Below are 25,661 nucleotides of genomic sequence, written 5' to 3' on the forward strand. Positions count from 1 at the left end.
CTCCTCCTCCGCTCTATCATCAGCCATCGACAACGGAATGTGTTTCCAGGAAACCAGGCTATGTGCCTAGTTCGGAAGCTTAATTCCCACCTGGCCAAGTTATTGGCAGGGGAGTTGCTGCCATTCTATTTAGTTGAGTCTGCTGCCTGCTAGCTGTCAATATTTCTCCCAAAAATACATTCCTGCCTTGTACTCTCACATGGTGGACAATGTAGGGCGCTCCCAGCAATGCTTTCTGTTTGGAAAGATTCATGCCACAGTGGACACCAGGAGCAGCTCTTATGGGTATGGACAATACATGTCTTTCACTGCTCAGTAGGTCAATGTTTTTACAGGAAGCCACGAGGCAGCACGCCAGCAACAAGGCCAGGTCCTTTTGATTGTGTCGGCCTATCTTCCACACCAGGCATTTATCCGCCTCCTCCTCCGAGCACACAATCCTGTCCCCAACAGCAGTAGGGCACTAGGTTGCTCACACTACCTCTCCTTACTACCACATTTGTCAAGTCAGAGTAGCAACACAGGCGAGCAGTTGATCAACTACATCAAGCAGCAATCATCACACTGGCTTTTACCACGCCGACTCCAACTGGGCAACATGTTCAATGACAATGGGTGCAACATCCTGGCTGCCCTGAACCTGGGCTCACATCATCAGCCTAATGGATGTTCTTCCACAGGGCACCACAGCAGAAGAAGAGCAGCTGATTATCTTGCTGTCTGCCTTATAGCTGCTGAGGACGCACAAGGGGAATTTGCCTCGGAGGAGGAAAGAAGACGCCTGTGGCCAGTGTGTCTGAAAGGGAGACCCTTCTTCCCCCCCGCCCCCAAGTCATCCCCCCTCCGACCACCAAAAGCAGCAGAAGCCGCACCAGCAGTAGTAGCAGCCCACAACAGCAGTAGTATCAGCCATTTTAGTCTCAACATGATGGAGAAGTTTTTCCACATGCCACACCAGGCTGAGGCCGTTCAGCAAGCTGACAGCTCCCACCTCAGCATCAAGGTTTAGGTCTACCTAAACTCTAAACGCTCTCTGGCGCATACTATGTTCCCTGACCCCAAGGATTTCTGGGCAGGCAGCCTGGAATAGTGACCCGAACTGGCACAACATACTCTCTTTCTTCCCCAGAGGGTTTTCGGGGGCATGGTTTCACCCAAATGGACCAAGTTGTCCTCCACCAGTGTCCAAAACATCAGTTTTGTTAAAATGAGCCAAGCCTGCATTCTGGAGGATTTTCACACTCCTCCGGCTGAGGCCAATAAATAGATCTGCCCCATCTTGCCACTGTTGCTGTGTGCCTGCCTGCCCTCATCATGCCACTACTGCATCCTGCCTACCATCACATTCTGTACTGCTGCTGCCGCCGCCATTATGCCGCTGATGGAACCTGCCTACATTTATGTTCTGTATGGCTGCTGCTGCCTCCATCATTCCACCAAATCCATCATGCCACTGATACAATTTGTTTACAATCACGTTCTGTACGGCTGCTGTTGCCTTTATCATGTGACTGGATCAGCCTGCCTACCATCATGTTCTGTACAGTTGCTGCCACCTCTTCCATCATGCCACTGCTGCCACCTGCTGACCATCCATAAGGATGCTGCTGCCTTCATCATGCTGTGTCCTGCCTTCCTGCCATTATGTACCATATGGCTGCTGCTGCAACCGCCGCTGCCTCAGCTGCTGCTACTCCTCGCTGCTAGTCCCCTACCGTCACCACCATTAATGCAAAGCATCTACCACTTCTACTATTTTTACTATTACTGCTACTACTACCCATAGACAGCCTTGTATGTTCCATGTTATACTGCTCCTGCTGCAGCTACTATTGGGGCCACATGCCACTATATCCATACCGTATCTTTTCCACATCCACAGTGCACTGCTGCTGCTCCCAATTAAAAGAGGTTTTTTTTTTTTTTGACTCGTTCACAACAAGCCACTTTGTCTTCTGACAATCAATGTGTGTGCATGTCATATGTGCAGGCATTCTGATACTGTCAAGGGATAATTTTTGGATGCTAGGTCACCCCCAAGCCAAATTTTTTATATCCCATAACACCATGTGTGTTCAAACATAATTTGCCCCTAATAAGGGACAATTTTTAAAGTTTTGAAATATGAAAAAGGATAACACATGTGGCAGCGTGGTGTGCTTTTAGACATGCTGTATGTAAATGGCTGCAAAAATGTGTTTCCCCGTAGCTAGGTATGTCAGTGTCACCCAGACATCATTTGCGTTCCAGAGCTTGGGGTGGGGAGAGAAGGGAGGGAAAAAGAAAAAAAAATCATTAAAAATAAACAAAAATAGATATTAAGTTTCCCTAAAATTTCTGAGTTCTAGGAGTCTAGAGAGGGTTATTTACAGGGCAATTGGAGCAACTTCGGTTCGGTCCGAAGCGATTCAGGTCCGAACCGAACTTTTTCACAAATCTCGAGTGGTTCGCTCATCTCTTGTCCTAGCGAAACTCTTTTCATGGCTTTCAATTTAGAAAATGTAAACAAAGGAAAAGATTAACCAAAAGCTAGAAATAAAGATGTCAGCTATAGGGTTCTCGGTAAATGTAGGAGATGTTTTACCATTATGAAATTTAAAGTTTTCTATAAGGGCAATTATTTCATCTTGAATTTTGCCTTCTAGAGATTTTTTCCCCATTCCAAAGTCTCGAAGTGTTGATAGTATGAACCTCCTCATAGTTTTCCATTCTTCTCCACTGGAAAATAGTATACCTAAAATACAGTGAACATGGAGATATATGAGATGATCGATTACTCATACTGGACAGAAAGTAGCCTTGTAGGAACACAGCAGAAAGGATAAGATTAAATATTCATTTGTTTCATTTTATGTTTTTGTTTAAATGTGTGGAATAAAGTAGACTTAAAATGACCTACAAACAAGAAATCACATGTAAGTTTAAAGGGTCACTGTAGACTAAATCACACATGGCTGACCAGCAGTAGTGATAATTAGTGTTGAGCTTTAAAACCTGAAACCAAACTCGGCTTCGGTTCCGACTAGTACCTCAGAATCGACGCCGAGTTCGGTTTCAGGTTTTAAAGTGGTTTTCCACTTTAAAAATCAATTACCAAAGATATTCAACGAAGGAACGCTCAACTTCACGAATAACTTACTTCGGCTCATCGGAGCCCATACACTCTAATACTGTACGTAGTCGAATCTCCGTACAGTATTATTCTGATGTTGAAGCATCCAAAGCTTGCTTCGCTCAACACTAGTAATGATACTTACCTGGTCCCCCCTCCTCGACGCACTTCCGCTCCCTTCTGTACCGATATAAACATCTGTTGATGAAGGGACACATGACACTGCAGTCAATCACAAGCCGCAGCGGTGAACTTGTGTCACATGTGACAGACCATTTTGGGGTTCATGACATTTTGATTGCTGAATATTGTGCTTTTCGTGAGACCAGGAAATTAAAAATGACTGCTTTGGTACTGTTTTGTAAAAATTTTTATTACATTGTTCACCTAACGGGATAGTCCATGTGATATTTTTATAGAGCTGGTCATTAGCGATACCTGACATATCTATTTTTTTAACTTGAAACTATTTTAACTTGTGTAACCATTTTCAGAAAGCCATTTTTTTTTCAGCCGATGGTCTTATTTGGGGGCCCATTTTTTGAAGGATGAGGTGACATTTTAACTGGTACCATTTTGGGGTGATCTCTAGGGTTGAGCGAGCCCGAACTGTAAAGTTCGGGTTCGTACCGAACGTTAGGATTTTTTGGACCCCGGACCCGAACCCGAACATTTCAGTAAAAGTTCAGGTTTGGGTTCGGTGTTCGGCTATTTTATGGCGCTTTTTGAAAGGCTGCAGAGCAGCCAATCAACAAGCTTTTAACTCTGTGCCGTTAGAAGCCATCACAGCCATGCATACTAATGGCATGGCTGTGATTCGCCAGTGCAACATGTGACCCAGCCTTTATATAAGCTGGAGTCACGTAGCGCTGCATGTCACTCTGCTGTTACTAGTGTAGGGATAGGATGCTGCTGCTGTGAGGGAGAGAATAGGAAAGAATCTTTAATCAGAAGTGCTTGTTAACTCAGCGATCTACCTAGATTTAGTTGTGTGGGTGCAGTGCACAATCTTTTTACCTTGCCCTGAGCCCAGTGACACAGAAAAATAACTTTTATCCGTCTGTTAGGTGGGCGGCGGCGGCCATTTTATGCAAGCTCAGTGCACCTGCACAGCATATGTGCTTTTGTGACATTCAATCCAAGCTTGAAATACTGCAATAATAATCTGGGTTTTAAAAAAAAACAAAATTTTTTGGCAATTTCCTACATCTGGTGCCTTTGCAGCATTTTTCAGTGTGCAATTTAAGCTAGAAATACAGCAATAATTTTCTGGGTTTAAAAAAAAACACCCTTTTTGGGCAAAATATTTACAGCCCTTGCTGCATCTGTCAGTGTGAAATTCAAGCATTATATACTGCTGTCATATTCTGTTAGTAACAAAACACCCATTTTGGGCAAAGTACATAATATTGCAGCCTTTGCTGCATCTGTGATTGTTAAAAACAAGCTTGAAATACTTCAATCTTGGGCCTCTGCCGCATTAGTCAGTGTGCAATTTAAGCTAGAAATATAGCTATAATTTTCTGGGCTTTAAAAAACACCCTTTTTTGGGCAAAATACTAAATTTTACAGCCCTTGCTGCATCTGTATGTGTGAAAATACTTAATTTGCGGCCTTGTCTGCATCTGTCAGTGTGAGATACACACTTTAGATACTGCTGTGCTATTCTGGTATTTAAAAAAAACACCCTTTTTGGGCAAAATACTTAATTTGCGGCCTTGTCTGCATCTGTACGTGTGAAATTCAAGCGTTATATACTGTTGTTCTATTCTGCTATTAAAATAAACACCTATTTAGGGCAAAAACCTTAATTTTGCATCCTTTGCTGCATCTGTCTTTGTAAGATACACCCATTAGATACTCTTGTTCTATTCTGCTATTAAAAAAAAAACTACAGTATTTAGGGCAAAAATCTTAATTTTGCAGCCTTTGCTGCAGCTGTCATTGTGAGATACAACCTTTAAATACTGTTGTTCTATTCTGCTATTAAAAAAACCACCCATTTTGGGCAAGATATATGAGAAATATGAGGAGAGAGTCAAATAAGGGACGTGGCCCCAGGTCGTGGTGCTGCTGGTGGAGCTGATGTTGCAGGATAAAGGACGTGGTTGATCTGTGCCAGCTACACGCACAAGTGAAACACCTTCCTCAGGTGCGAGTAGGCAACCGAACCTTCAGCGGTATTTGGTCGGGCCTAATGCGGCTCTATGAATGGTGAGGCCAGAACAAGTACAGGTAATAGTAGATTGGGTTGCTGACAGTGCCTCCAGTTCCTTTACATTGTCTCCCACCCAGTCTCCTGCTGAAAGATCAGAGTTGGCATCTGCAGCCGATGTCCATCAGTCTTTAACCTCACCCCCTTGCAAATCAGCCAAGCAGTCTGAGCCCCAAGTCATGCAGCAGTCTCTTCTGCTTTTTGATGACTCTGCTAGCAGGATTTCCCAGGGACATCCACCTAACCCTGCCCCAGAAGTGGAAGAGATTGAGTGCACCGATGCCCAACCACTTATCTTTCAAGATGAGTACATGGGAGGACCATCGCAGCACGTCTCGGATGATGACGAAACACAGGTGCCAACTGCTGGGGCTTTCGAAAGTGTGCAGACCGACAAGGAGGGCAAGGGTGAAGACTGGGTGGAAGATGATGTGGAGGACGATGAGGTCCTCGACCCCACATGGAATCAAGGTCATGCGAGTGACCTATGCAGTTCGGAGGAAGAGGCGGTGGTCACACAGAGCCACCAGCACAGCAGAAGAGGGAGCAGGGTGCAAAAGCGGAGCGGCCATCCCCTAGACAGTACGCCTGCTACTGCCCACCTGTCACGGAATGTGTACAGGTAACAAGGCAAAGCAACATGTATAAACGACTCGCTGGATCCAAAAACTAAGGAACCAAGGGAGACCCCTGCAGAAGACCTGGCACTTTCCCTGGCTGCTCAGCCTATGCAAAGATCCTAATGGTGGAGGTTTGCATATCCACGAACCTTGACTATAAAGCCCTGAGCACCCTACTATAGTGAGGGGACACGACCACCGGCTCCCTACACAAGACACGGAGGGAGTCAGGGTCATCTGGGATCCAGCAAACAGATATTAACATATAAAAGTACACTTAGCTTTGAAGCAAACAGGAGGACAGATCAGCGTGCACACACACTCCAGGAAGTAATATAAGCCGCCCAGAAAAGCATTCTGGGGAGGCATTTAAAGGGAAGCAATTAAGACATGACAGCTGAGAGAGGCTGACGAGAGGAGGAGCTGAATACCACAACACAGAAATTCAAGGAGGAGGTTCTGAAAGGCCTCTGTCAGAGCTTCTCAGCTGTCTGGTTGTGACAGTACCCCTCCCTCTACGAGTGGACTCCGGACACTCAGAACCCACCTTCTCAGGATGGGACCTATGAAAAGCCCTGATGAGACGAGAGGCCTTAATGTCCGTCACTGGGACCCACATCCTCTCCTCAGGACTAGGGATGAGCGAACTCGAACTGTATAGTTCGGGTTCGTACCGAATTTTGGGGTGTCCGTGACACGGACCTGAACCCGGACATTTTCGTAAAAGTCCGGGTTTGGGTTCGGTGTTCGTCGCTTTCTTGGCGCTTTTGTGACGCTTTCTTGGCGCTTTTTGAAAGGCTGCAAAGCAGCCAATCAACAAGCGTCATACTACTTGCCCCAAGAGGCCGTCACAGCCATGCCTACTATTGGCATGGCTGTGATTGGCCAGAGCACCATGTGACCCAGCCTCTATTTAAGCTGGAGTCACATAGCGCCGCCCGTCACTCTGCTCTGATTAGCGTAGGGAGAGGTTGCGGATGCGACAGTAGGGCGAGATTAGGCAGATTAACTCCTCCAAAGGACTTCACTTGATTAATCGATCGATCTGCAGCTGTGCATCATTGAGCTGCTGAAATTCAAATGCTCACTCACTGTTTTTAGGCTGCCCAGACCGTTTGTCAGTCACTTTTTTCTGGGGTGATCGGCGGCCATTTTGTGTCTTGTGCGGTGCTGCGACCAAGTGCATCCAAGCTGCGACCAAGTGCATTTAACCCTCAATGGTGTGGTTGTTTTTTGGCTAAAGCCTACATCAGGGTGAAGCTGTCACACCAAGTGCATTTAACCAGCAATAGTCTGTTCATTTTTTTGGCCATATACTAAATCAGGGGCAAGCTGCGCCTGTCACCAAGTGCATTTAACCCTCAATGGTGTGGTTGTTTTTTGGCTAAAGCCTACATCAGGGTGAAGCTGTCACACCAAGTGCATTTAACCAGCAATAGTCTGTTCATTTTTTGGCCATATACTACATCAGGGGCAAGCTGCGCCCGTCACCAAGTGCATTTAACCCTCAGTAGTGTGGTGGGTCAAGCTGTGACACCAAGTGCATTTAACCAGCAATAGTCTGTTCATTTTTTGGCCATATACTAAATCAGGGGCAAGCTGCGCCCGTCACCAAGTGCATTTAACCAGCAATAGTGTGGTTATTTTTTGGCCATATCCCAGTCTAATTCTGTCACTAAATCCATACCGGTCACCCAGCGCCTAAATACTAGGCCTCAAATTTATATCCCGCTAAATCTCTCGTTACCGCTGTCCTGTTGTGGCTGGGAAAGTTATTTAGTGTCCGTCAAAGCACATTTTTTGTTCTGGGTTGAAGTACAATTCCCAATTTAGCAATTTCATAATTTAGTGGTTCCTGCTATATCAGAGCTATTTGAAATCTATCCCTAAAAGGGTATATAATATTCAAGGTGCACATTGGGTCATTCAGAATAACTTCACACACACCCGCTACTGTGTATTTCCAAGTCTAATTCTGTCACTAAACCCATACCTGTCACCCAGCGCCTAAATACTAGGCCTCAAATTTATATCCTGCTAAATCTCTCGTTACCGCTGTCCTGTTGTGGCTGGGAAAGTTATTTAGTGTCCGTCAAAGCACATTTTTTGTTCTGGGTTGAAATACAATTCCCAATTTAGCAATTTCATAATTTAGTGGTTCCTGCTATATCAGAGCTATTTGAAATCTATCCCTAAAAGGGTATATAATATTCAAGGTGCACATTGGGTCATTCAGAATAACTTCACACACACCCGCTACTGTGTATTTCCAAGTCTAATTCTGTCACTAAACCCATACCTGTCACCCAGCGCCTAAATACTAGGCCTCAAATTTATATCCTGCTAAATCTCTCGTTACCGCTGTCCTGTTGTGGCTGGGAAAGTTATTTAGTGTCCGTCAAAGCACATTTTTTGTTCTGGGTTGAAATACAATTCCCAATTTAGCAATTTCATAATTTAGTGGTTTCTGCTATATCAGAGCTATTTGAAATCTATCCCTAAAAGGGTATATAATATTCAAGGTGCACATTGGGTCATTCAGAATAACTTCACACACACCCGCTACTGTGTATTTCTAAGTCTAATTCTGTCACTAAACCCATACCTGTCACCCAGCGCCTAAATACTAGGCCTCAAATTTATATCCTGCTAAATCTCTCGTTAACGCTGTCCTGTTGTGGCTGGGAAAGTTATTTAGTGTCCGTCAAAGCACATTTTTTGTTCTGGGTTGAAATACAATTCCCAATTTAGCAATTTCATAATTTAGTGGTTTCTGCTATATCAGAGCTATTTGAAATCTATCCCTAAAAGGGTATATAATATTCAAGGTGCACATTGGGTCATTCAGAATAACTTCACACACACCCGCTACTGTGTATTTCCAAGTCTAATTCTGTCACTAAACCCATACCTGTCACCCAGCGCCTAAATACTAGGCCTCAAATTTATATCCTGCTAAATCTCTCGTTAACGCTGTCCTGTTGTGGCTGGGAAAGTTATTTAGTGTCCGTCAAAGCACATTTTTTGTTCTGGGTTGAAATACAATTCCCAATTTAGCAATTTCATAATTTAGTGGTTTCTGCTATATCAGAGCTATTTGAAATCTATCCCTAAAAGGGTATATAATATTCAAGGTGCACATTGGGTCATTCAGAATAACTTCACACACACCCGCTACTGTGTATTTCTAAGTCTAATTCTGTCACTAAACCCATACCTGTCACCCAGCGCCTAAATACTAGGCCTCAAATTTATATCCTGCTAAATCTCTCGTTAACGCTGTCCTGTTGTGGCTGGGAAAGTTATTTAGTGTCCGTCAAAGCACATTTTTTGTTCTGGGTTTAAATACAATTCCCAATTTAACAATTTCATAATTTAGTGGTTTCTGCTATATCAGAGCTATTTGAAATCTATCCCTAAAAGGGTATATAATATTCAAGGTGCACATTGGGTCATTCAGAATAACTTCACACACACACGCTTCTGTGCATTTCCAAGTCTAATTCTGTCATTAAATCCATACCGGTCACCCAGCGCCTAAATACTAGGCCTCAAATTTATATCCCGCTGAATTTGAATACAATACATTGGGCCAAATAATATATTTGTTGTTGTGGTGAACCATAACAATGAGAAAAACATCTAGTAAGGGACGCGGACGTGGTCATGGTCGTGGTGGTGTTAGTGGACCCTCTGGTGCTGGGAGAGGACGTGGCCGTTCTGCCACATCCACACGTCCTAGTGTACCAACTACCTCAGGTCCCAGTAGCCGCCAGAATTTACAGCGATATATGGTGGGGCCCAATGCCGTTCTAAGGATGGTAAGGCCTGAGCAGGTACAGGCATTAGTCAATTGGGTGGCCGACAGTGGATCCAGCACGTTCACATTATCTCCCACCCAGTCTTCTGCAGAAAGCGCACAGATGGCGCCTGAAAACCAACCCCATCAGTCTGTCACATCACCCCCATGCATACCAGGGAAACTGTCTCAGCCTCAAGTTATGCAGCAGTCTCTTATGCTGTTTGAAGACTCCGCTGGCAGGGTTTCCCAAGGGCATCCACCTAGCCCTTCCCCAGCGGTGAAAGACATAGAATGCACTGACGCACAACCACTTATGTTTCCTGATGATGAGGACATGGGAATACCACCTCAGCATGTCTCTGATGATGACGAAACACAGGTGCCAACTGCTGCGTCTTTCTGCAGTGTGCAGACTGAACAGGAGGTCAGGGATCAAGACTGGGTGGAAGACGATGCAGGGGACGATGAGGTCCTAGACCCCACATGGAATGAAGGTCGTGCCACTGACTTTCACAGTTCGGAGGAAGAGGCAGTGGTGAGACCGAGCCAACAGCGTAGCAAAAGAGGGAGCAGTGGGCAAAAGCAGAACACCCGCCGCCAAGAGACTCCGCCTGCTACTGACCGCCGCCATCTGGGACCGAGCACCCCAAAGGCAGCTTCAAGGAGTTCCCTGGCATGGCACTTCTTCAAACAATGTGCTGACGACAAGACCCGAGTGGTTTGCACGCTGTGCCATCAGAGCCTGAAGCGAGGCATTAACGTTCTGAACCTGAGCACAACCTGCATGACCAGGCACCTGCATGCAAAGCATGAACTGCAGTGGAGTAAACACCTTAAAACCAAGGAAGTCACTCAGGCTCCCCCTGCTACCTCTTCTGCTGCTGCCGCCTCGGCCTATTCTGCTGCTGCCGCCTCGGCCTCTTCCTCCGCCTCTGGAGGAACGTTGGCACCTGCCGCCCAGCAAACAGGGGATGTACCACCAACACCACCACCACCACCTCCGTCACCAAGCGTCTCAACCATGTCACACGCCAGCGTTCAGCTCTCCATCTCACAAACATTTGATAGAAAGCGTAAATTCCCACCTAGCCACCCTCGATCCCTGGCCCTGAATGCCAGCATTTCTAAACTACTGGCCTATGAAATGCTGTCATTTAGGCTGGTGGACACAGACAGCTTCAAACAGCTCATGTCGCTTGCTGTCCCACAGTATGTTGTTCCCAGCCGGCACTACTTCTCCAAGAGAGCCGTGCCTTCCCTGCACAACCAAGTATCCCATAAAATCAAGTGTGCACTGCGCAACGCCATCTGTAGCAAGGTCCACCTAACCACAGATACGTGGACCAGTAAGCACGGCCAGGGACGCTATATCTCCCTAACTGCACACTGGGTAAATGTAGTGGCAGCTGGGCCCCAGGCGGAGAGCTGTTTGGCGCACGTCCTTCCGCCGCCAAGGATCGCAGGGCAACATTCTTTGCCTCCTGTTGCCACCTCCTCCTTCTCGGCTTCCTCCTCCTCTTCTTCCACCTGCTCATCCAGTCAGCCACACACCTTCACCACCAACTTCAGCACAGCCCGGGGTAAACGTCAGCAGGCCATTCTGAAACTCATATGTTTGGGGGACAGGCCCCACACCGCACAGGAGTTGTGGCGGGGTATTGAACAACAGACCGACGAGTGGTTGCTGCCGGTGAGCCTCAAGCCCGGCCTGGTGGTGTGTGATAATGGGCGAAATCTCGTTGCAGCTCTGGGACTAGCCAATTTGACGCACATCCCTTGCTTGGCGCATGTGCTGAATTTGGTGGTGCAGAAGTTCATTCACAACTACCCCGACATGTCAGAGCTGCTGCATAAAGTGCGGGCCGTCTGTTCGCGCTTCCGGCGTTCACATCCTGCTGCTGCTCGCCTGTCTGCGCTACAGCGTAACTTCGGCCTTCCCGCTCACCGCCTCATATGCGACGTGCCCACCAGGTGGAACTCCACCTTGCACATGCTGGACAGACTGTGCGAGCAGCAGCAGGCCATAGTGGAGTTTCAGCTGCAGCACGCACGGGTCAGTCGCACTACAGAACAGCACCACTTCACCACCAATGACTGGGCCTCCATGCGAGACCTGTGTGCCCTGTTGCGCTGTTTCGAGTACTCCACCAACATGGCCAGTGGCGATGACACCGTTATCAGCGTTATAATACCACTTCTATGTCTCCTTGAGAAAACACTTAGGGCGATGATGGAAGAGGAGGTGGCCCAGGAGGAGGAGGAGGAGGAGGAAGAGGGGTCATTTCTAGCACTTTCAGGCCAGTCTCTTCGAAGTGACTCAGAGGGAGGTTTTTGGCAACAGCAGAGGCCAGGTACAAATGTGGCCAGCCAGGGCCCACTACTGGAGGACGAGGAGGACGAGGATGAGGAGGAGGTGGAGGAGGATGAGGATGAAGCATGGTCACAGCGGGGTGGCACCCAACGCAGCTCGGGTCCATCACTGGTGCGTGGCTGGGGGGAAAGGCAGGACGATGACGATACGCCTCCCACAGAGGACAGCTTGTCCTTACCCCTGGGCAGCCTGGCACACATGAGCGACTACATGCTGCAGTGCCTGCGCAACGACAGCAGAGTTGCCCACATTTTAACCTGTGCGGACTACTGGGTTGCCACCCTGCTGGATCCACGCTACAAAGACAATGTGCCCACCTTACTTCCTGCACTGGAGCGTGATAGGAAGATGCGCGAGTACAAGCGCACGTTGGTAGACGCGCTACTGAGAGCATTCCCAAATGTCACAGGGGAACAAGTGGAAGCCCAAGGCCAAGGCAGAGGAGGAGCAAGAGGTCGCCAAGGCAGCTGTGTCACGGCCAGCTCCTCTGAGGGCAGGGTTAGCATGGCAGAGATGTGGAAAACTTTTGTCAACACGCCACAGCTAACTGCACCACCACCTGATACGCAACGTGTTAGCAGGAGGCAACATTTCACTAACATGGTGGAACAGTACGTGTGCACACCCCTCCACGTACTGACTGATGGTTCGGCCCCATTCAACTTCTGGGTCTCTAAATTGTCCACGTGGCCAGAGCTAGCCTTTTATGCCTTGGAGGTGCTGGCCTGCCCGGCAGCCAGCGTTTTGTCTGAACGTGTATTCAGCACGGCAGGGGGCGTCATTACAGACAAACGCAGCCGCCTGTCTACAGCCAATGTGGACAAGCTGACGTTCATAAAAATGAACCAGGCATGGATCCCACAGGACCTGTCCGTCCCTTGTCCAGATTAGACATTAACTACCTCCCCATAACCATATATTATTGGACTCCAGGGCACTTCCTCATTCAATCCTATTTTTATTTTCATTTTACCATTATATTGCGAGGCTACCCAAAGTTGAATGAACCTCTCCTCTGCCTGTGTGCTAGGCCTAAATATATGCCAATGGACTGTTGCAGTGGTGGCTGACATGAAGCCTGATTCTCTGCTATGACATGCAGACTAATTCTCTGCTGACATGAAGCCAGATTGTCTGTTACGGGACCTCTCTCCTCTGCCTGGGTGCTGGGCCTAAATTTATGACAATGGACTGTTGCAGTGGTGGCTGACGTGAAGCCTGATTCTCTGCTATGACATGCAGACTGATTCTCTGCTGACATGAAGCCAGATTGTCTGTTACGGGACCTCTCTGCTCTGCCTGTGTGCTAAGCCTAAATATATGCCAATGGACTGTTGCAGTGGTGGGTGACGTGAAGCCTCATTCTCTGCTATGACATGCAGACTGATTCTCTGCTGACATGAAGCCAGATCGTCTGTTACGGGACCTCTCTGCTCTGCCTGTGTGCTAGGCCTAAATATATGCCAATGGACTGTTGCAGTGGTGGCTGACGTGAAGCCTCATTCTCTGCTATGACATGCAGACTGATTCTCTGCTGACATGAAGCCAGATCGTCTGTTACGGGACCTCTCTGCTCTGCCTGTGTGCTAGGCCTAAATATATGCCAATGGACTGTTGCAGTGGTGGGTGACGTGAAGCCTCATTCTCTGCTATGACATGCAGACTAATTCTCTGCTGACATGAAGCCAGATTGTCTGTTACGGGACCTCTCTGCTCTGCCTGTGTGCTAGGCCTAAATATATGCCAATGGACTGTTGCAGTGGTGGGTGACGTGAAGCCTCATTCTCTGCTATGACATGCAGACTGATTCTCTGCTGTCATGAAGCCAGATTGTCTGTTACGGGACCTCTCTGCTCTGCCTGTGTGCTAGGCCTAAATATATGCCAATGGACTGTTGCAGTGGTGGGTGACGTGAAGCCTCATTCTCTGCTATGACATGCAGACTGATTCTCTGCTGACATGAAGCCAGATCGTCTGTTACGGGACCTCTCTGCTCTGCCTGTGTGCTAGGCCTAAATATATGCCAATGGACTGTTGCAGTGGTGGGTGACGTGAAGCCTCATTCTCTGCTATGACATGCAGACTGATTCTCTGCTGACATGAAGCCAGATTGTCTGTTACGGGACCTCTCTGCTCTGCCTGTGTGCTAGGCCTAAATATATGCCAATGGACTGTTGCAGTGGTGGGTGACGTGAAGCCTCATTCTCTGCTATGACATGCAGACTGATTCTCTGCTGTCATGAAGCCAGATTGTCTGTTACGGGACCTCTCTGCTCTGCCTGTGTGCTAGGCCTAAATATATGCCAATGGACTGTTGCAGTGGTGGGTGACGTGAAGCCTCATTCTCTGCTATGACATGCAGACTGATTCTCTGCTGACATGAAGCCAGATTGTCTGTTACGGGACCTCTCTCCTCTGCCTGTGTGCTAGGCCTAAATATATGCCAATGGACTGTTGCAGTGGTGGCTGACGTGAAGCCTCATTCTCTGCTATGACATGCAGACTGATTCTCTGCTGACATGAAGCCAGATCGTCTGTTACGGGACCTCTCTGCTCTGCCTGTGTGCTAGGCCTAAATATATGCCAATGGACTGTTGCAGTGGTGGGTGACGTGAAGCCTCATTCTCTGCTATGACATGCAGACTGATTCTCTGCTGACATGAAGCCAGATCGTCTGTTACGGGACCTCTCTGCTCTGCCTGTGTGCTAGGCCTAAATATATGCCAATGGACTGTTGCAGTGGTGGGTGACGTGAAGCCTCATTCTCTGCTATGACATGCAGACTGATTCTCTGCTGACATGAAGCCAGATTGTCTGTTACGGGACCTCTCTGCTCTGCCTGTGTGCTAGGCCTAAATATATGCCAATGGACTGTTGCAGTGGTGGGTGACGTGAAGCCTCATTCTCTGCTATGACATGCAGACTGATTCTCTGCTGTCATGAAGCCAGATTGTCTGTTACGGGACCTCTCTGCTCTGCCTGTGTGCTAGGCCTAAATATATGCCAATGGACTGTTGCAGTGGTGGGTGACGTGAAGCCTCATTCTCTGCTATGACATGCAGACTGATTCTCTGCTGACATGAAGCCAGATCGTCTGTTACGGGACCTCTCTGCTCTGCCTGTGTGCTAGGCCTAAATATATGCCAATGGACTGTTGCAGTGGTGGGTGACGTGAAGCCTCATTCTCTGCTATGACATGCAGACTGATTCTCTGCTGACATGAAGCCAGATTGTCTGTTACGGGACCTCTCTGCTCTGCCTGTGTGCTAGGCCTAAATATATGCCAATGGACTGTTGCAGTGGTGGGTGACGTGAAGCCTCATTCTCTGCTATGACATGCAGACTGATTCTCTGCTGTCATGAAGCCAGATTGTCTGTTACGGGACCTCTCTGCTCTGCCTGTGTGCTAGGCCTAAATATATGCCAATGGACTGTTGCAGTGGTGGGTGACGTGAAGCCTCATTCTCTGCTATGACATGCAGACTGATTCTCTGCTGACATGAAGCCAGATTGTCTGTTACGGGACCTCTCTCCTCTGCCTGTGTGCTAGGCCTAAATATATGCCAATGGACTGTTGCAGTGGTGGCTGACGTGAAGCCTCATTCTCTGCTATGACATGCAGACTGATTCTCTGCTGACATGAAGCCAGATCGTCTGTTACGGGACCTCTCTGCTCTGCCTGTGTGCTAGGCCTAAATATATGCCAATGGACTGTTGCAGTGGTGGGTGACGTGAAGCCTCATTCTCTGCTATGACATGCAGACTGATTCTCTGCTGTCATGAAGCCAGATTGTCTGTTACGGGACCTCTCTGCTCTGCCTGTGTGCTAGGCCTAAATATATGCCAATGGACTGTTGCAGTGGTGGGTGACGTGAAGCCTCATTCTCTGCTATGACATGCAGACTGATTCTCTGCTGACATGAAGCCAGATTGTCTGTTACGGGACCTCTCTCCTCTGCCTGGGTGCTGGGCCTAAATTTATGACAATGGACTGTTGCAGTGGTGGCTGACGTGAAGCCTGATTCTCTGCTATGACATGCAGACTGATTCTCTGCTGACATGAAGCCAGATTGTCTGTTACGGGACCTCTCTCCTCTGCCTGGGTGCTGGGCCTAAATTTATGACAATGGACTGTTGCAGTGGTGGCTGACGTGAAGCCTGATTCTCTGCTATGACATGCAGACTGATTCTCTGCTGACATGAAGCCAGATCCTCTGTTACGGGACCTCTCTCCTCTGCCTGGGTGCTGGGCCTAAATTTATGACAATGGACTGTTGCAGTGGTGGCTGACGTGAAGCCTGATTCTCTGCTATGACATGCAGACTGATTCTCTGCTGACATGAAGCCAGATTGTCTGTTACGGGACCTCTCTCCTCTGCCTGGGTGCTGGGCCTAAATTTATGACAATGGACTGTTGCAGTGGTGGCTGACGTGAAGCCTCATTCTCTGCTATGACATGCAGACTGATTCTCTGCTGACATGAAGCCAGATCCTCTGTTACGGGACCTCTCTCCTCTGCCTGGGTGCTGGGCCTAAATTTATGACAATGGACTGTTGCAGTGGTGGCTGACGTGAAGCCTGATTCTCTGCTATGACATGCAGACTGATTCTCTGCTGACATGAAGCCAGATCCTCTGTTACGGGACCTCTCTCCTCTGCCTGGGTGCTGGGCCTAAATTTATGAAAATGGACTCTTACAGTGGTGGGTGACGTGAAGCCTGATTCTCTGCTATGACATGAAGACTGATTCTCTGCTGACATGAAGCCAGATTGTCTGTTACGGGTCCTCTCTCCTCTGCCTGGGTGCCGGGGCCTAAATATCTGAGAATGGACTGTTCCAGTGGTGGGTGACGGGAAGCCAGATTCTCTGCTATGGAACCTCTCTCCAATTGATTTTGGTTAATTTTTATTTATTTAATTTTTATTTTAATTAATTTCCCTATCCACATTTGTTTGCAGGGGATTTACCTACATGTTGCTGCCTTTTGCAGCCCTCTAGCCCTTTCCTGGGCTGTTTTACAGCCGTTTTAGTGCCGAAAAGTTCGGGTCCCCATTGACTTCAATGGGGTTCGGGTTCGGGACGAAGTTCGGATCGGGTTCGGATCCCGAACCCGAACATTTCCGGGATGTTCGGCCGAACTTCTCGAACCCGAACATCCAGGTGTTCGCTCAACTCTACTCAGGACCATACCTCTCCCACTGAACAAGGTACTGAAGAGAACCGCGGACAAGACGAGAATCCACAATCCTAGAGACCTGAAATTCAAGATTCCCATCAACCATAATCGGAGGAGGAGGCAAAGGCGAGGGTACAATGGGTTGAACATAAGGTTTCAATAAGGACTTATGAAAAACATTATGGATCTTCCAAGTCTGAGGAAGATCAAGACGGTATGCAACAGGATTGATGACAGACAGGATTTTGTAAGGCCCAATAAACCTAGGACCCAACTTCCAGGAGGGAACCTTCAATTTGATATTCTTGGTAGACAACCACACCAGATCACCAACATTCAGGTCCGGACCAAGCACACGTCTCTTATCAGCCACACGCTTATATCTCTCACTCATGCTCTTTAGATTATCTTGAATCTTTTGCCAAATAGATGACAAAGACGAGGAGAATCTGTCCTCATCAGGTAAACCAGAAGACCCCTCTCCCGAGAAAGTCCCAAACTGTGGATGAAACCCATATGCACCAAAAAATGGTGACTTATCAGAGGACTCCTGACGACGGTTATTTAAAGCAAACTCAGCAAGGGACAAAAAAGAACACCAATCCTCTTGATTCTCCGCCACAAAACAACGCAGATATGTCTCCAGATTCTGATTGACGCGCTCTGTCTGGCCATTCGACTGCGGGTGGAAAGCAGAAGATAATGACAACCGAACCCCCAAGCGAGAACAGAAAGCCTTCCAGAATCTGGAAACAAACTGCGTGCCCCTATCAGAGACTATGTCTGAAGGAATACCGTGCAACTTGACAATGTGATCAACAAATGCCTGCGCCAGCGTCTTAGCATTGGGCAAACCAGGAAAAGGGATGAAATGCACCATTTTGCTAAAACGGTCCACCACCACCAGAATCACAGTCTTCCCCGAGGAACGAGGCAGGTCCGTGATAAAGTCCATGGACAGATGTGTCCAAGGACGGGAAGGAATGGGTAAGGGAAGGAGAGGACCTGATGGCCGTGAATGAGGGACCTTGGCACGAGCGCAAGTCTCGCAGGCTGCCACAAAACCCTCAACCGACTTACGAAGCGCAGGCCACCAGAATCTCCGAGCGATGAGATCCAGTGTGGCTCTTACCCCCGGGTGCCCAGCAAGGACCGTATCGTGGTGTTCTTTAAAAATCTTGTGTCTTAAAGCGAGAGGCACAAACAACCTCCCAGGAGGACAAAGATCAGGAGCCTCTGACTGGGCTGCCTGCACCTCTGCCTCCAATTCAGGAAAAAGAGCAGAGACCACCACACCTTCAGCCAAAATGGGACCCGGGTCTTCAAAATTCCCGCCTCCCGGAAAACAACGTGACAGGGCATCTGCCTTCACATTCTTAACTCCAGGGCGGAACGTGACAACAAAATTAAACCTAGAAAAGAACAACGACCATCTGGCCTGTCTCGGGTTCAGACGCTTGGCTGACTCCAAGTAGGCCAGATTTTTATGGTCAGTAAATACGGTAATAGGGTGTCTGGCTCCCTCTAGCCAATGGCGCCATTCCTCAAAAGCCAACTTGATGGCCAACAATTCCCTATCTCCCACATCGTAATTTCTCTCCGCGGAGGAGAGTTTTCTTGAGAAAAAGGCACACGGTCGCCAATTGGCAGGAGAGGAACCCTGAGACAAGACCACCCCCACACCCACCTCAGAAGCATCAACCTCAACTATGAAGGGTAACGAAATATCAGGTTGCACCAAGATGGGAGCGGAAGCAAAACTCTCCTTGATATCAGAAAAGGCCTTACGCGCCTCTACTGACCAAGAAGAAAAATCTACCCCCTTTCTGGTCATATCAGTGAGTGGTTTAACAATAGAAGAATAATTCAAAATGAACTTCCTGTAATAATTGGCAAAGCCCAAAAAACGCATCAGCGCCTTTTGATTCTCAGGAAGCTCCCACTCAAGCACAGCGCGGACCTTCTCGGGGTCCATGCGAAAACAAGAAAGGAGAGAAGAAACCCCAGAAATTGAATTTCTGGAACCGCAAACACACATTTTTCCAGTTTCGCATATAATTTATTCTCCCGCAGGATGAGCAAGACCTGACGTAAATGTTCCTTATGAGTTTTGAAATCGGGAGAAAAAATCAAAATGTCATCCAAATACACCAATACAAATTTTCCCATCAAATGATAAAAAATGCTGTTCACGAAATGCTGAAAAACGGCTGGGGCATTCATCAAACCAAAAGGCATAACCAAATTCTCAAAATGGCCCTCAGGGGTATTGAAGGCCGTCTTCCATTCGTCCCCTTCTCTGACCCTGACCAGGTTGTATGCCCCTCTTAAATCTAATTTGGAAAAGACTTTAGCCCCAACAACCTGGTTAAACAGGTCCGGGATCAGAGGAAGCGGATAAGGGTCACGAATTGTGATATTGTTCAGCTCCCTGAAATCCAGACAAGGTCTTAAAGAACCATCTTTTTTCTTAACAAAGAAAAAACCAGCGGCAACAGGTGACTTTGAGGGTCGTATGTGTCCCTTTCTCAGACTCTCAGAGATATAAGTACGCATAGCGATCCTCTCAGGTTGGGAAAGATTGTATAAACGAGATTTAGGCAGCTTGGCGTCTGGGATGAGATTAATAGGGCAATCGTACTCCCTGTGCGGGGGCAAATCCTGAACTCCACTCTCAGAGAAGACATCCGAAAATTCAGAGAGAAAAGATGGTACAGTCTTAGTAGCAACCTCAGAAACAGATGTCGTGAGGCAATTCTCTCTGCAAAAGTCACTCCAACCATTTATTTGCCTTGCTTGCCAATCAATGGTGGGGTTATGTTTAGTGAGCCAGGGAAGCCCCAACACTAGAGGAGTCGGCAAACCGCTAAGGACGAAACATGACACATCCTCAACATGAGCATCACTCACAATTAAACGGATATTGTGAACTATGCCCTTTAATGACTTCTGAGAAAGTGGAGCGGAATCGATAGAAAACACAGGAATATCCTTTCTCAAAGCGCACACCTGGAAACCATGAGTTATCGCAAAGTGATTATCAATGAGATTGACCGCTGCTCCACTATCCACAAAAATCTCACAAAAAATTTTCTTGCTCTCTAGCGCCACCCTAGCCGGCAGGACAAAACGGGAACTACAAGCAAACGGAAAATCTTCAATTTCCGCCTCAATCCTGCCAATAGTAACAGACGGAACATTTTTCAAAGATTTTTTCCTCTTTGTTTCTTTATTATACCCAGAGAACTGCCTGAATCTCCTAGAGGGACAAATATTTGCCAAATGATTAATACCTCCACAACAAAAACAAACCCTCTCATGCGGGCTGAATCTTCTATTGTCAGAAGCAATCAACCCCAGCTGCATGGGCTCCTGCTCAGAAGGGGCTGACAGCGACTGAGACCCCTGCGCAGAGAATGGGACTGCTGCACAGTCCTGGGACCGAGTATGACAGGAAAGAGAGATCTCTCCTCTCTCTCTAAGACGCCTGTCAATACGAACGGCCTGAGACATAGCAGAGTCCAAAGAAATAGGCCTTTCATGAAAGGCAAATGCATCTTTCAATCCCTCTGAAAGACCATGGCAAAATTGACTTCGGAGTGCAGCATCATTCCAACCAGTATCAGCTGCCCAACTCCGAAATTCTGAGCAGTATATTTCTGCGGATTGTTTACCCTGGCATAGGAGACGTAGTCTAGACTCCGCCAGAGCAATACGATCCGGATCATCATATATCTGACCCAGGGCTAAAAAGAATTCATCCACTGAACGGAGGGGCCGTGCCCCCTCCGGCAGCGAAAAGGCCCAGGACTGAGCGTTACCCCTGAGCAGCGATATAATGATCCCCACCCTTCGTTCCTCATCACCAGAAGAATGGGGATGAAGGCGAAAATGGAGTTTGCAAGCCTCTCTAAAACGCACAAAATTCTCACTACCCCCGGAGAACGTATCCGGGAGCGAGATCTTAGGCTCAGAACAAGCTCCATGAACGCAAGCTGAACCGGTCACTTGAAGCTGAGACAAAGTCTTACGGAGGTCAGCTACCTCCAATGAAAGACCCTGGAAGCGTTCAGCCAAAAGTGAAACCGGATCCATGCTTAAGACGGTTTTGGCGGCTTATAATGTCACGGAATGTGTACAGGTAACAAGGCAAAGCAACATGTATAAACGACTCGCTGGATCCAAAAACTAAGGAACCAAGGGAGACCCCTGCAGAAGACCTGGCACTTTCCCTGGCTGCTCAGCCTATGCAAAGATCCTAATGGTGGAGGCTTGCATATCCACGAACCTTGACTATAAAGCCCTGAGCACCCTACTATAGTGAGGGGACACGACCACCGGCTCCCTACACAAGACACGGAGGGAGTCAGGGTCATCTGGGATCCAGCAAACAGATATTAACATATAAAAGTACACTTAGCTTTGAAGCAAACAGGAGGACAGATCAGCGTGCACACACACTCCAGGAAGTAATATAAGCCGCCCAGAAAAGCATTCTGGGGAGGCATTTAAAGGGAAGCAATTAAGACATGACAGCTGAGAGAGGCTGACGAGAGGAGGAGCTGAATACCACAACACAGAAATTCAAGGAGGAGGTTCTGAAAGGCCTCTGTCAGAGCTTCTCAGCTGTCTGGTTGTAACACCACCGCAGCAAGGGACCGAGCACACCAAAGCCAGCTCCAAGGAGTTCCCTGGCGTGGCAGTTCTTCAGACAATGTGCTGACGACAAGACACGAGTGGTTTGCACGCTGTGCAATCAGAGCCTAAAGCGAGGCATAAATGTTCTCAACCTGAGCACAATCTGCATGACCAGGCATCTAAATGCAAAGCAAGACCTGCAGTGGAGTAGACACCTCAAAAACCAAGAAAGGTCTCTGGCTCCTCCTGCTTCCTCTTCTGCTGCAGCCTCGGAATCTTCATCCACCTCTGGAGTGACAGTGCCACCTGCCACCCCTCAAACAGAGGATCTGCCAGCAACACCACCACCTGGGTCACCAGGTTTCGAGTACTCCACCAACATGGCCAATGCCAATAACGCCGTTCTCAGCATTACTATCCCACTTGCGACATTACTAAACCCTGCTGGCGATGATGGAAGAGGATGTGGCACAGGAGGAAGAGGAGGAAGTGGGATCATTTCATAGGGTTTCATAGGCCAGTCATTCACAAGTGGCTCCGAGGGTGGGTTTCTGCACCTACAAACGCCAGGTACACTGAAGGATGACAAGGTGGAGGATGAGGAGGAGGAGCTGGAGGAGGAGGAACCGTGTTCACAGCAGGGTTGCACCCAAACCAGCTCATGGTCATCACTTGTACGTGGCTGGGGGGATACAGAGGACACAGACGATACACCTCCCACAGAGGACAGCTTTTCCTTGCCTCTGGGCAGCCTGGCACACATGAGCGATTACATGCTGCAGTGTCTCCGCAACGACCGCCGAGTTGCCCACATTCTAACTTGTCCTGATTACTGGGTAGCCACACTGCTGGATCCCCGTTACAAGGACAATGTACTGTCCTTAATTCCGTCACTGGAGCGTGATCGTAAGATGCGCGAGTACAAGCGCACGCTGGTAGACACGCTGCTGGTGGCATTCCCACCAGACAGCGGGGGCACAGTGGAAGCACAAGGCGAAGGCAGAGGAGGAGGAAGAGGTCGCCAGCGCAGCTGGGGCACCACCAGCACCTCAGAAGGCAGGTTTAGCATGGCCAAAATGTGGAAAAGCTTTGTCAGCACGCCACAACAACCAGCACCACCAGCTGATATGGAACGTCTTAGCAGGAAGCAGCATTTCAGCAACATGGTGCAACATTAGTTGTGCACACGCCTAAACGTACTGAATGACGGGTCTGCCGCCTTCAACTTCTGGGTCTCCAAATTGGGCACATGGCCTGAGCTTGCCCTTTACGCCTTGGAGGTGCTGGCCTGCCCTGCAGCCAGTGTATTATCTGAACGTGTGTTTAGCACGGCAGGGGGCGTTATCACAGACAAGCGCAGCCGCCTGTCCACAGCCAATGTGGACAAGCTCACGTTCATTAAAATGAACCAGGCATAGATCCCACAGAACTTGTCCGTACCTTGTGCAGAATAGACATGTGTACCGGCCTTACCCAGCCTTTGTTATATAACAGCGCAATTGCTCATTGTATTTTGGATATTTCCCACTCTTTTGGAGTGTACCCCAATTTAAAAAAAAAAAGAAAAAAAAATGGATAACTGTCGTATTTTTTTTTTGGAGTATTGGATTTTGGGGATTAATATCACCTTGGTGGCCCTATTTCCCCTTTTCACTATGTATTCAATTACCCCTTAATTCCACATTTTTGTTCCCTGTACTGCCTATTTTTACCTGTGTTTAAAATAGGGTTGCTAGGCAGGGTCCGTCTATCTGTTGATAGATGGAGCACGCAGAAGCAGACTGCGTGCAAGGTCACATTGCTGACAGCAGGGACTGTAAGTAAATGATTAAAGCCAGGTCCTCCCCAGCAGCTGATAACAGTGCCTGGGCTGTGTGCACTTCTCCCTGTCCCTGCGCTTGGCAGATGCTCCCTCACTCAGCAGAGCTGGAGAATGCAGAGTTGGAGCAGCGCAGACCAGGGAAGGGAGATCTGCCATCTGCTCAGTGTATAAATGAAAGCAACATGTGGTAATCTCCCTTTGTGCTGCAGGAGATTAACCCTTTAGGCGGGAGAGCTCTGGTTACTGACACTTTTGGGGGGCTATTGTTACTGGCTAGTGCAGGGGTAGGCAACCTCCGGCTCCCAGCTGTTGTGAAACTACAATTCCCAGCATGCTCCATTCATTTCTATGAGAGTTCTTGGAAGAGCAGAGCAAGTATGCATACTGGGAGTTGTAGTTTCACAACAGCTGGGAGCCGGAGGTTTCCTACCCCTGGGCTAGTGCATGTGAGGAGCTCAATGCATTGTGGGTAGTGAGGGCAGGTGGGATTAGCCTCAGGGTGAGGGCAGTGGCGGCCATCTTAACTGAATAGTGAAATTGCAGTTTTATGCAGACTGGTTGCTAAGGGATGAATCTTATTAAATAATGGGTAAGTCAGTCTAATAGTAACTGTTTCTGGAATATCATGTTATTAGTAACTACATATATGAAGATTTTAATTAGGGTTTAAATGTGACAGTAATCTGTTGGCTACCTCGTCCTCCTCCACTACCGCTTCCACCTACACTGCTACATCCATCGCCTCCTCAAACTCCTACTCCATATGGACCTCCACCTCATAAATCAAGTTTATTTATTTTTTATTTAAACATATTTTATTTCACTAATTAGTCTTTTACATATTCAGGTGAAATTCACCAATTTTTGGGTGTGATATACCCCTGCTCTACCTAGTAGACAGGTAACATTTCACAAATTTGTCTGTTACATATTCGGGTGAAATTCACAAATTTTTGGGTGTGATATACCCCTGTTCTACCTAGTAGACAGGTAACATTTCACGAATTTGTCTGTTACATATTCAGGTGAAATTCACCAATGTTTGGGTGTGATATTCCCCGGCTGTACCTAGTAGACAGGTAAAAACATTTGACTAATTTGTCTGTTACATTTTCAGGTGAAATTCACCAATTTTTGGATGTGATATACAACTGCTATACCTAGTAGACAGGTAAAAAAAAATCATTAATTTGTCTGTTACATGTTCGGGTGAAATTCACCAATTTTTGGCTACGATATACCCCTGCTCTACCTAGTAGACAGGTTAATAAATTTCACAAATTTTTCTGTTACATGCTTTGGTGAAATTTTACCTTTTTTGCCGTGAATAAACCCCTGCTCTGCATAGGTGACAGGAACCGAAATTTTTTAAAATCATCTGTTCCATTGGTGGGTGTCATTAACCCATTTCTGGCGATGAAAAACCCCTGCTCTGCGTAGGTGACAGAGAATTAAATTTGTAAAATTCGTCTTTAATTGGCCCTTTCATTCGATACTTCTGCTTTAATAACTTGTCCCACATTTCCGCTCTATCCCATTGCAGCCATTGACCTCCCTTGGATGAGGTCTCTCTTTCTCACTCTCCCTCTCTGGCATGGAACTCTGATTCGCCGATAACCGTGATCAACATGGTAGGCTCAGAAAATCACATCGAAAGTTGATAGAGAAGATATCCAAATGGATGGTGGACGTCACAATGACGTGCGATTAGGCAGAAGTTATCTAGAGTCAACAAAGTGGCAGCAGGGCCTCTCCTGTCTAACGTTTCCAAATCCGAAATACCCCAGTGACATTCCCTATAATATTTTATTAATCATTCCAATAACAGGGCATCTTAAGAGTCCTGTATTGTTATTTATCGTCACTACCTCCCCGAGTCGGGAGTGGGTATTTGCCGCGTACCC

At 47.6% G+C, this 25,661-nt stretch overlaps 1 protein-coding gene across 1 annotated transcript in view; it reads right to left on the reverse strand.

Annotated features, from left to right (window-relative positions):
- Positions 1–25,661, reverse strand: part of LOC122945234 (cytochrome P450 2K1-like) — a 57,066-nt gene that overhangs the window by 14,451 nt on the left and 16,954 nt on the right. Inside the window, exon 3 of the mRNA XM_044304233.1 lies at positions 2,585–2,734. Coding sequence (XP_044160168.1) covers positions 2,585–2,734 — 150 coding nt within the window. The remainder of the gene's footprint in view (positions 1–2,584; positions 2,735–25,661) is intronic.

Source organism: Bufo gargarizans, chromosome 8, assembly GCF_014858855.1.
Source record: "Bufo gargarizans isolate SCDJY-AF-19 chromosome 8, ASM1485885v1, whole genome shotgun sequence".
In the NCBI taxonomy this organism is placed as follows: Eukaryota; Metazoa; Chordata; class Amphibia; order Anura; family Bufonidae; genus Bufo; species Bufo gargarizans.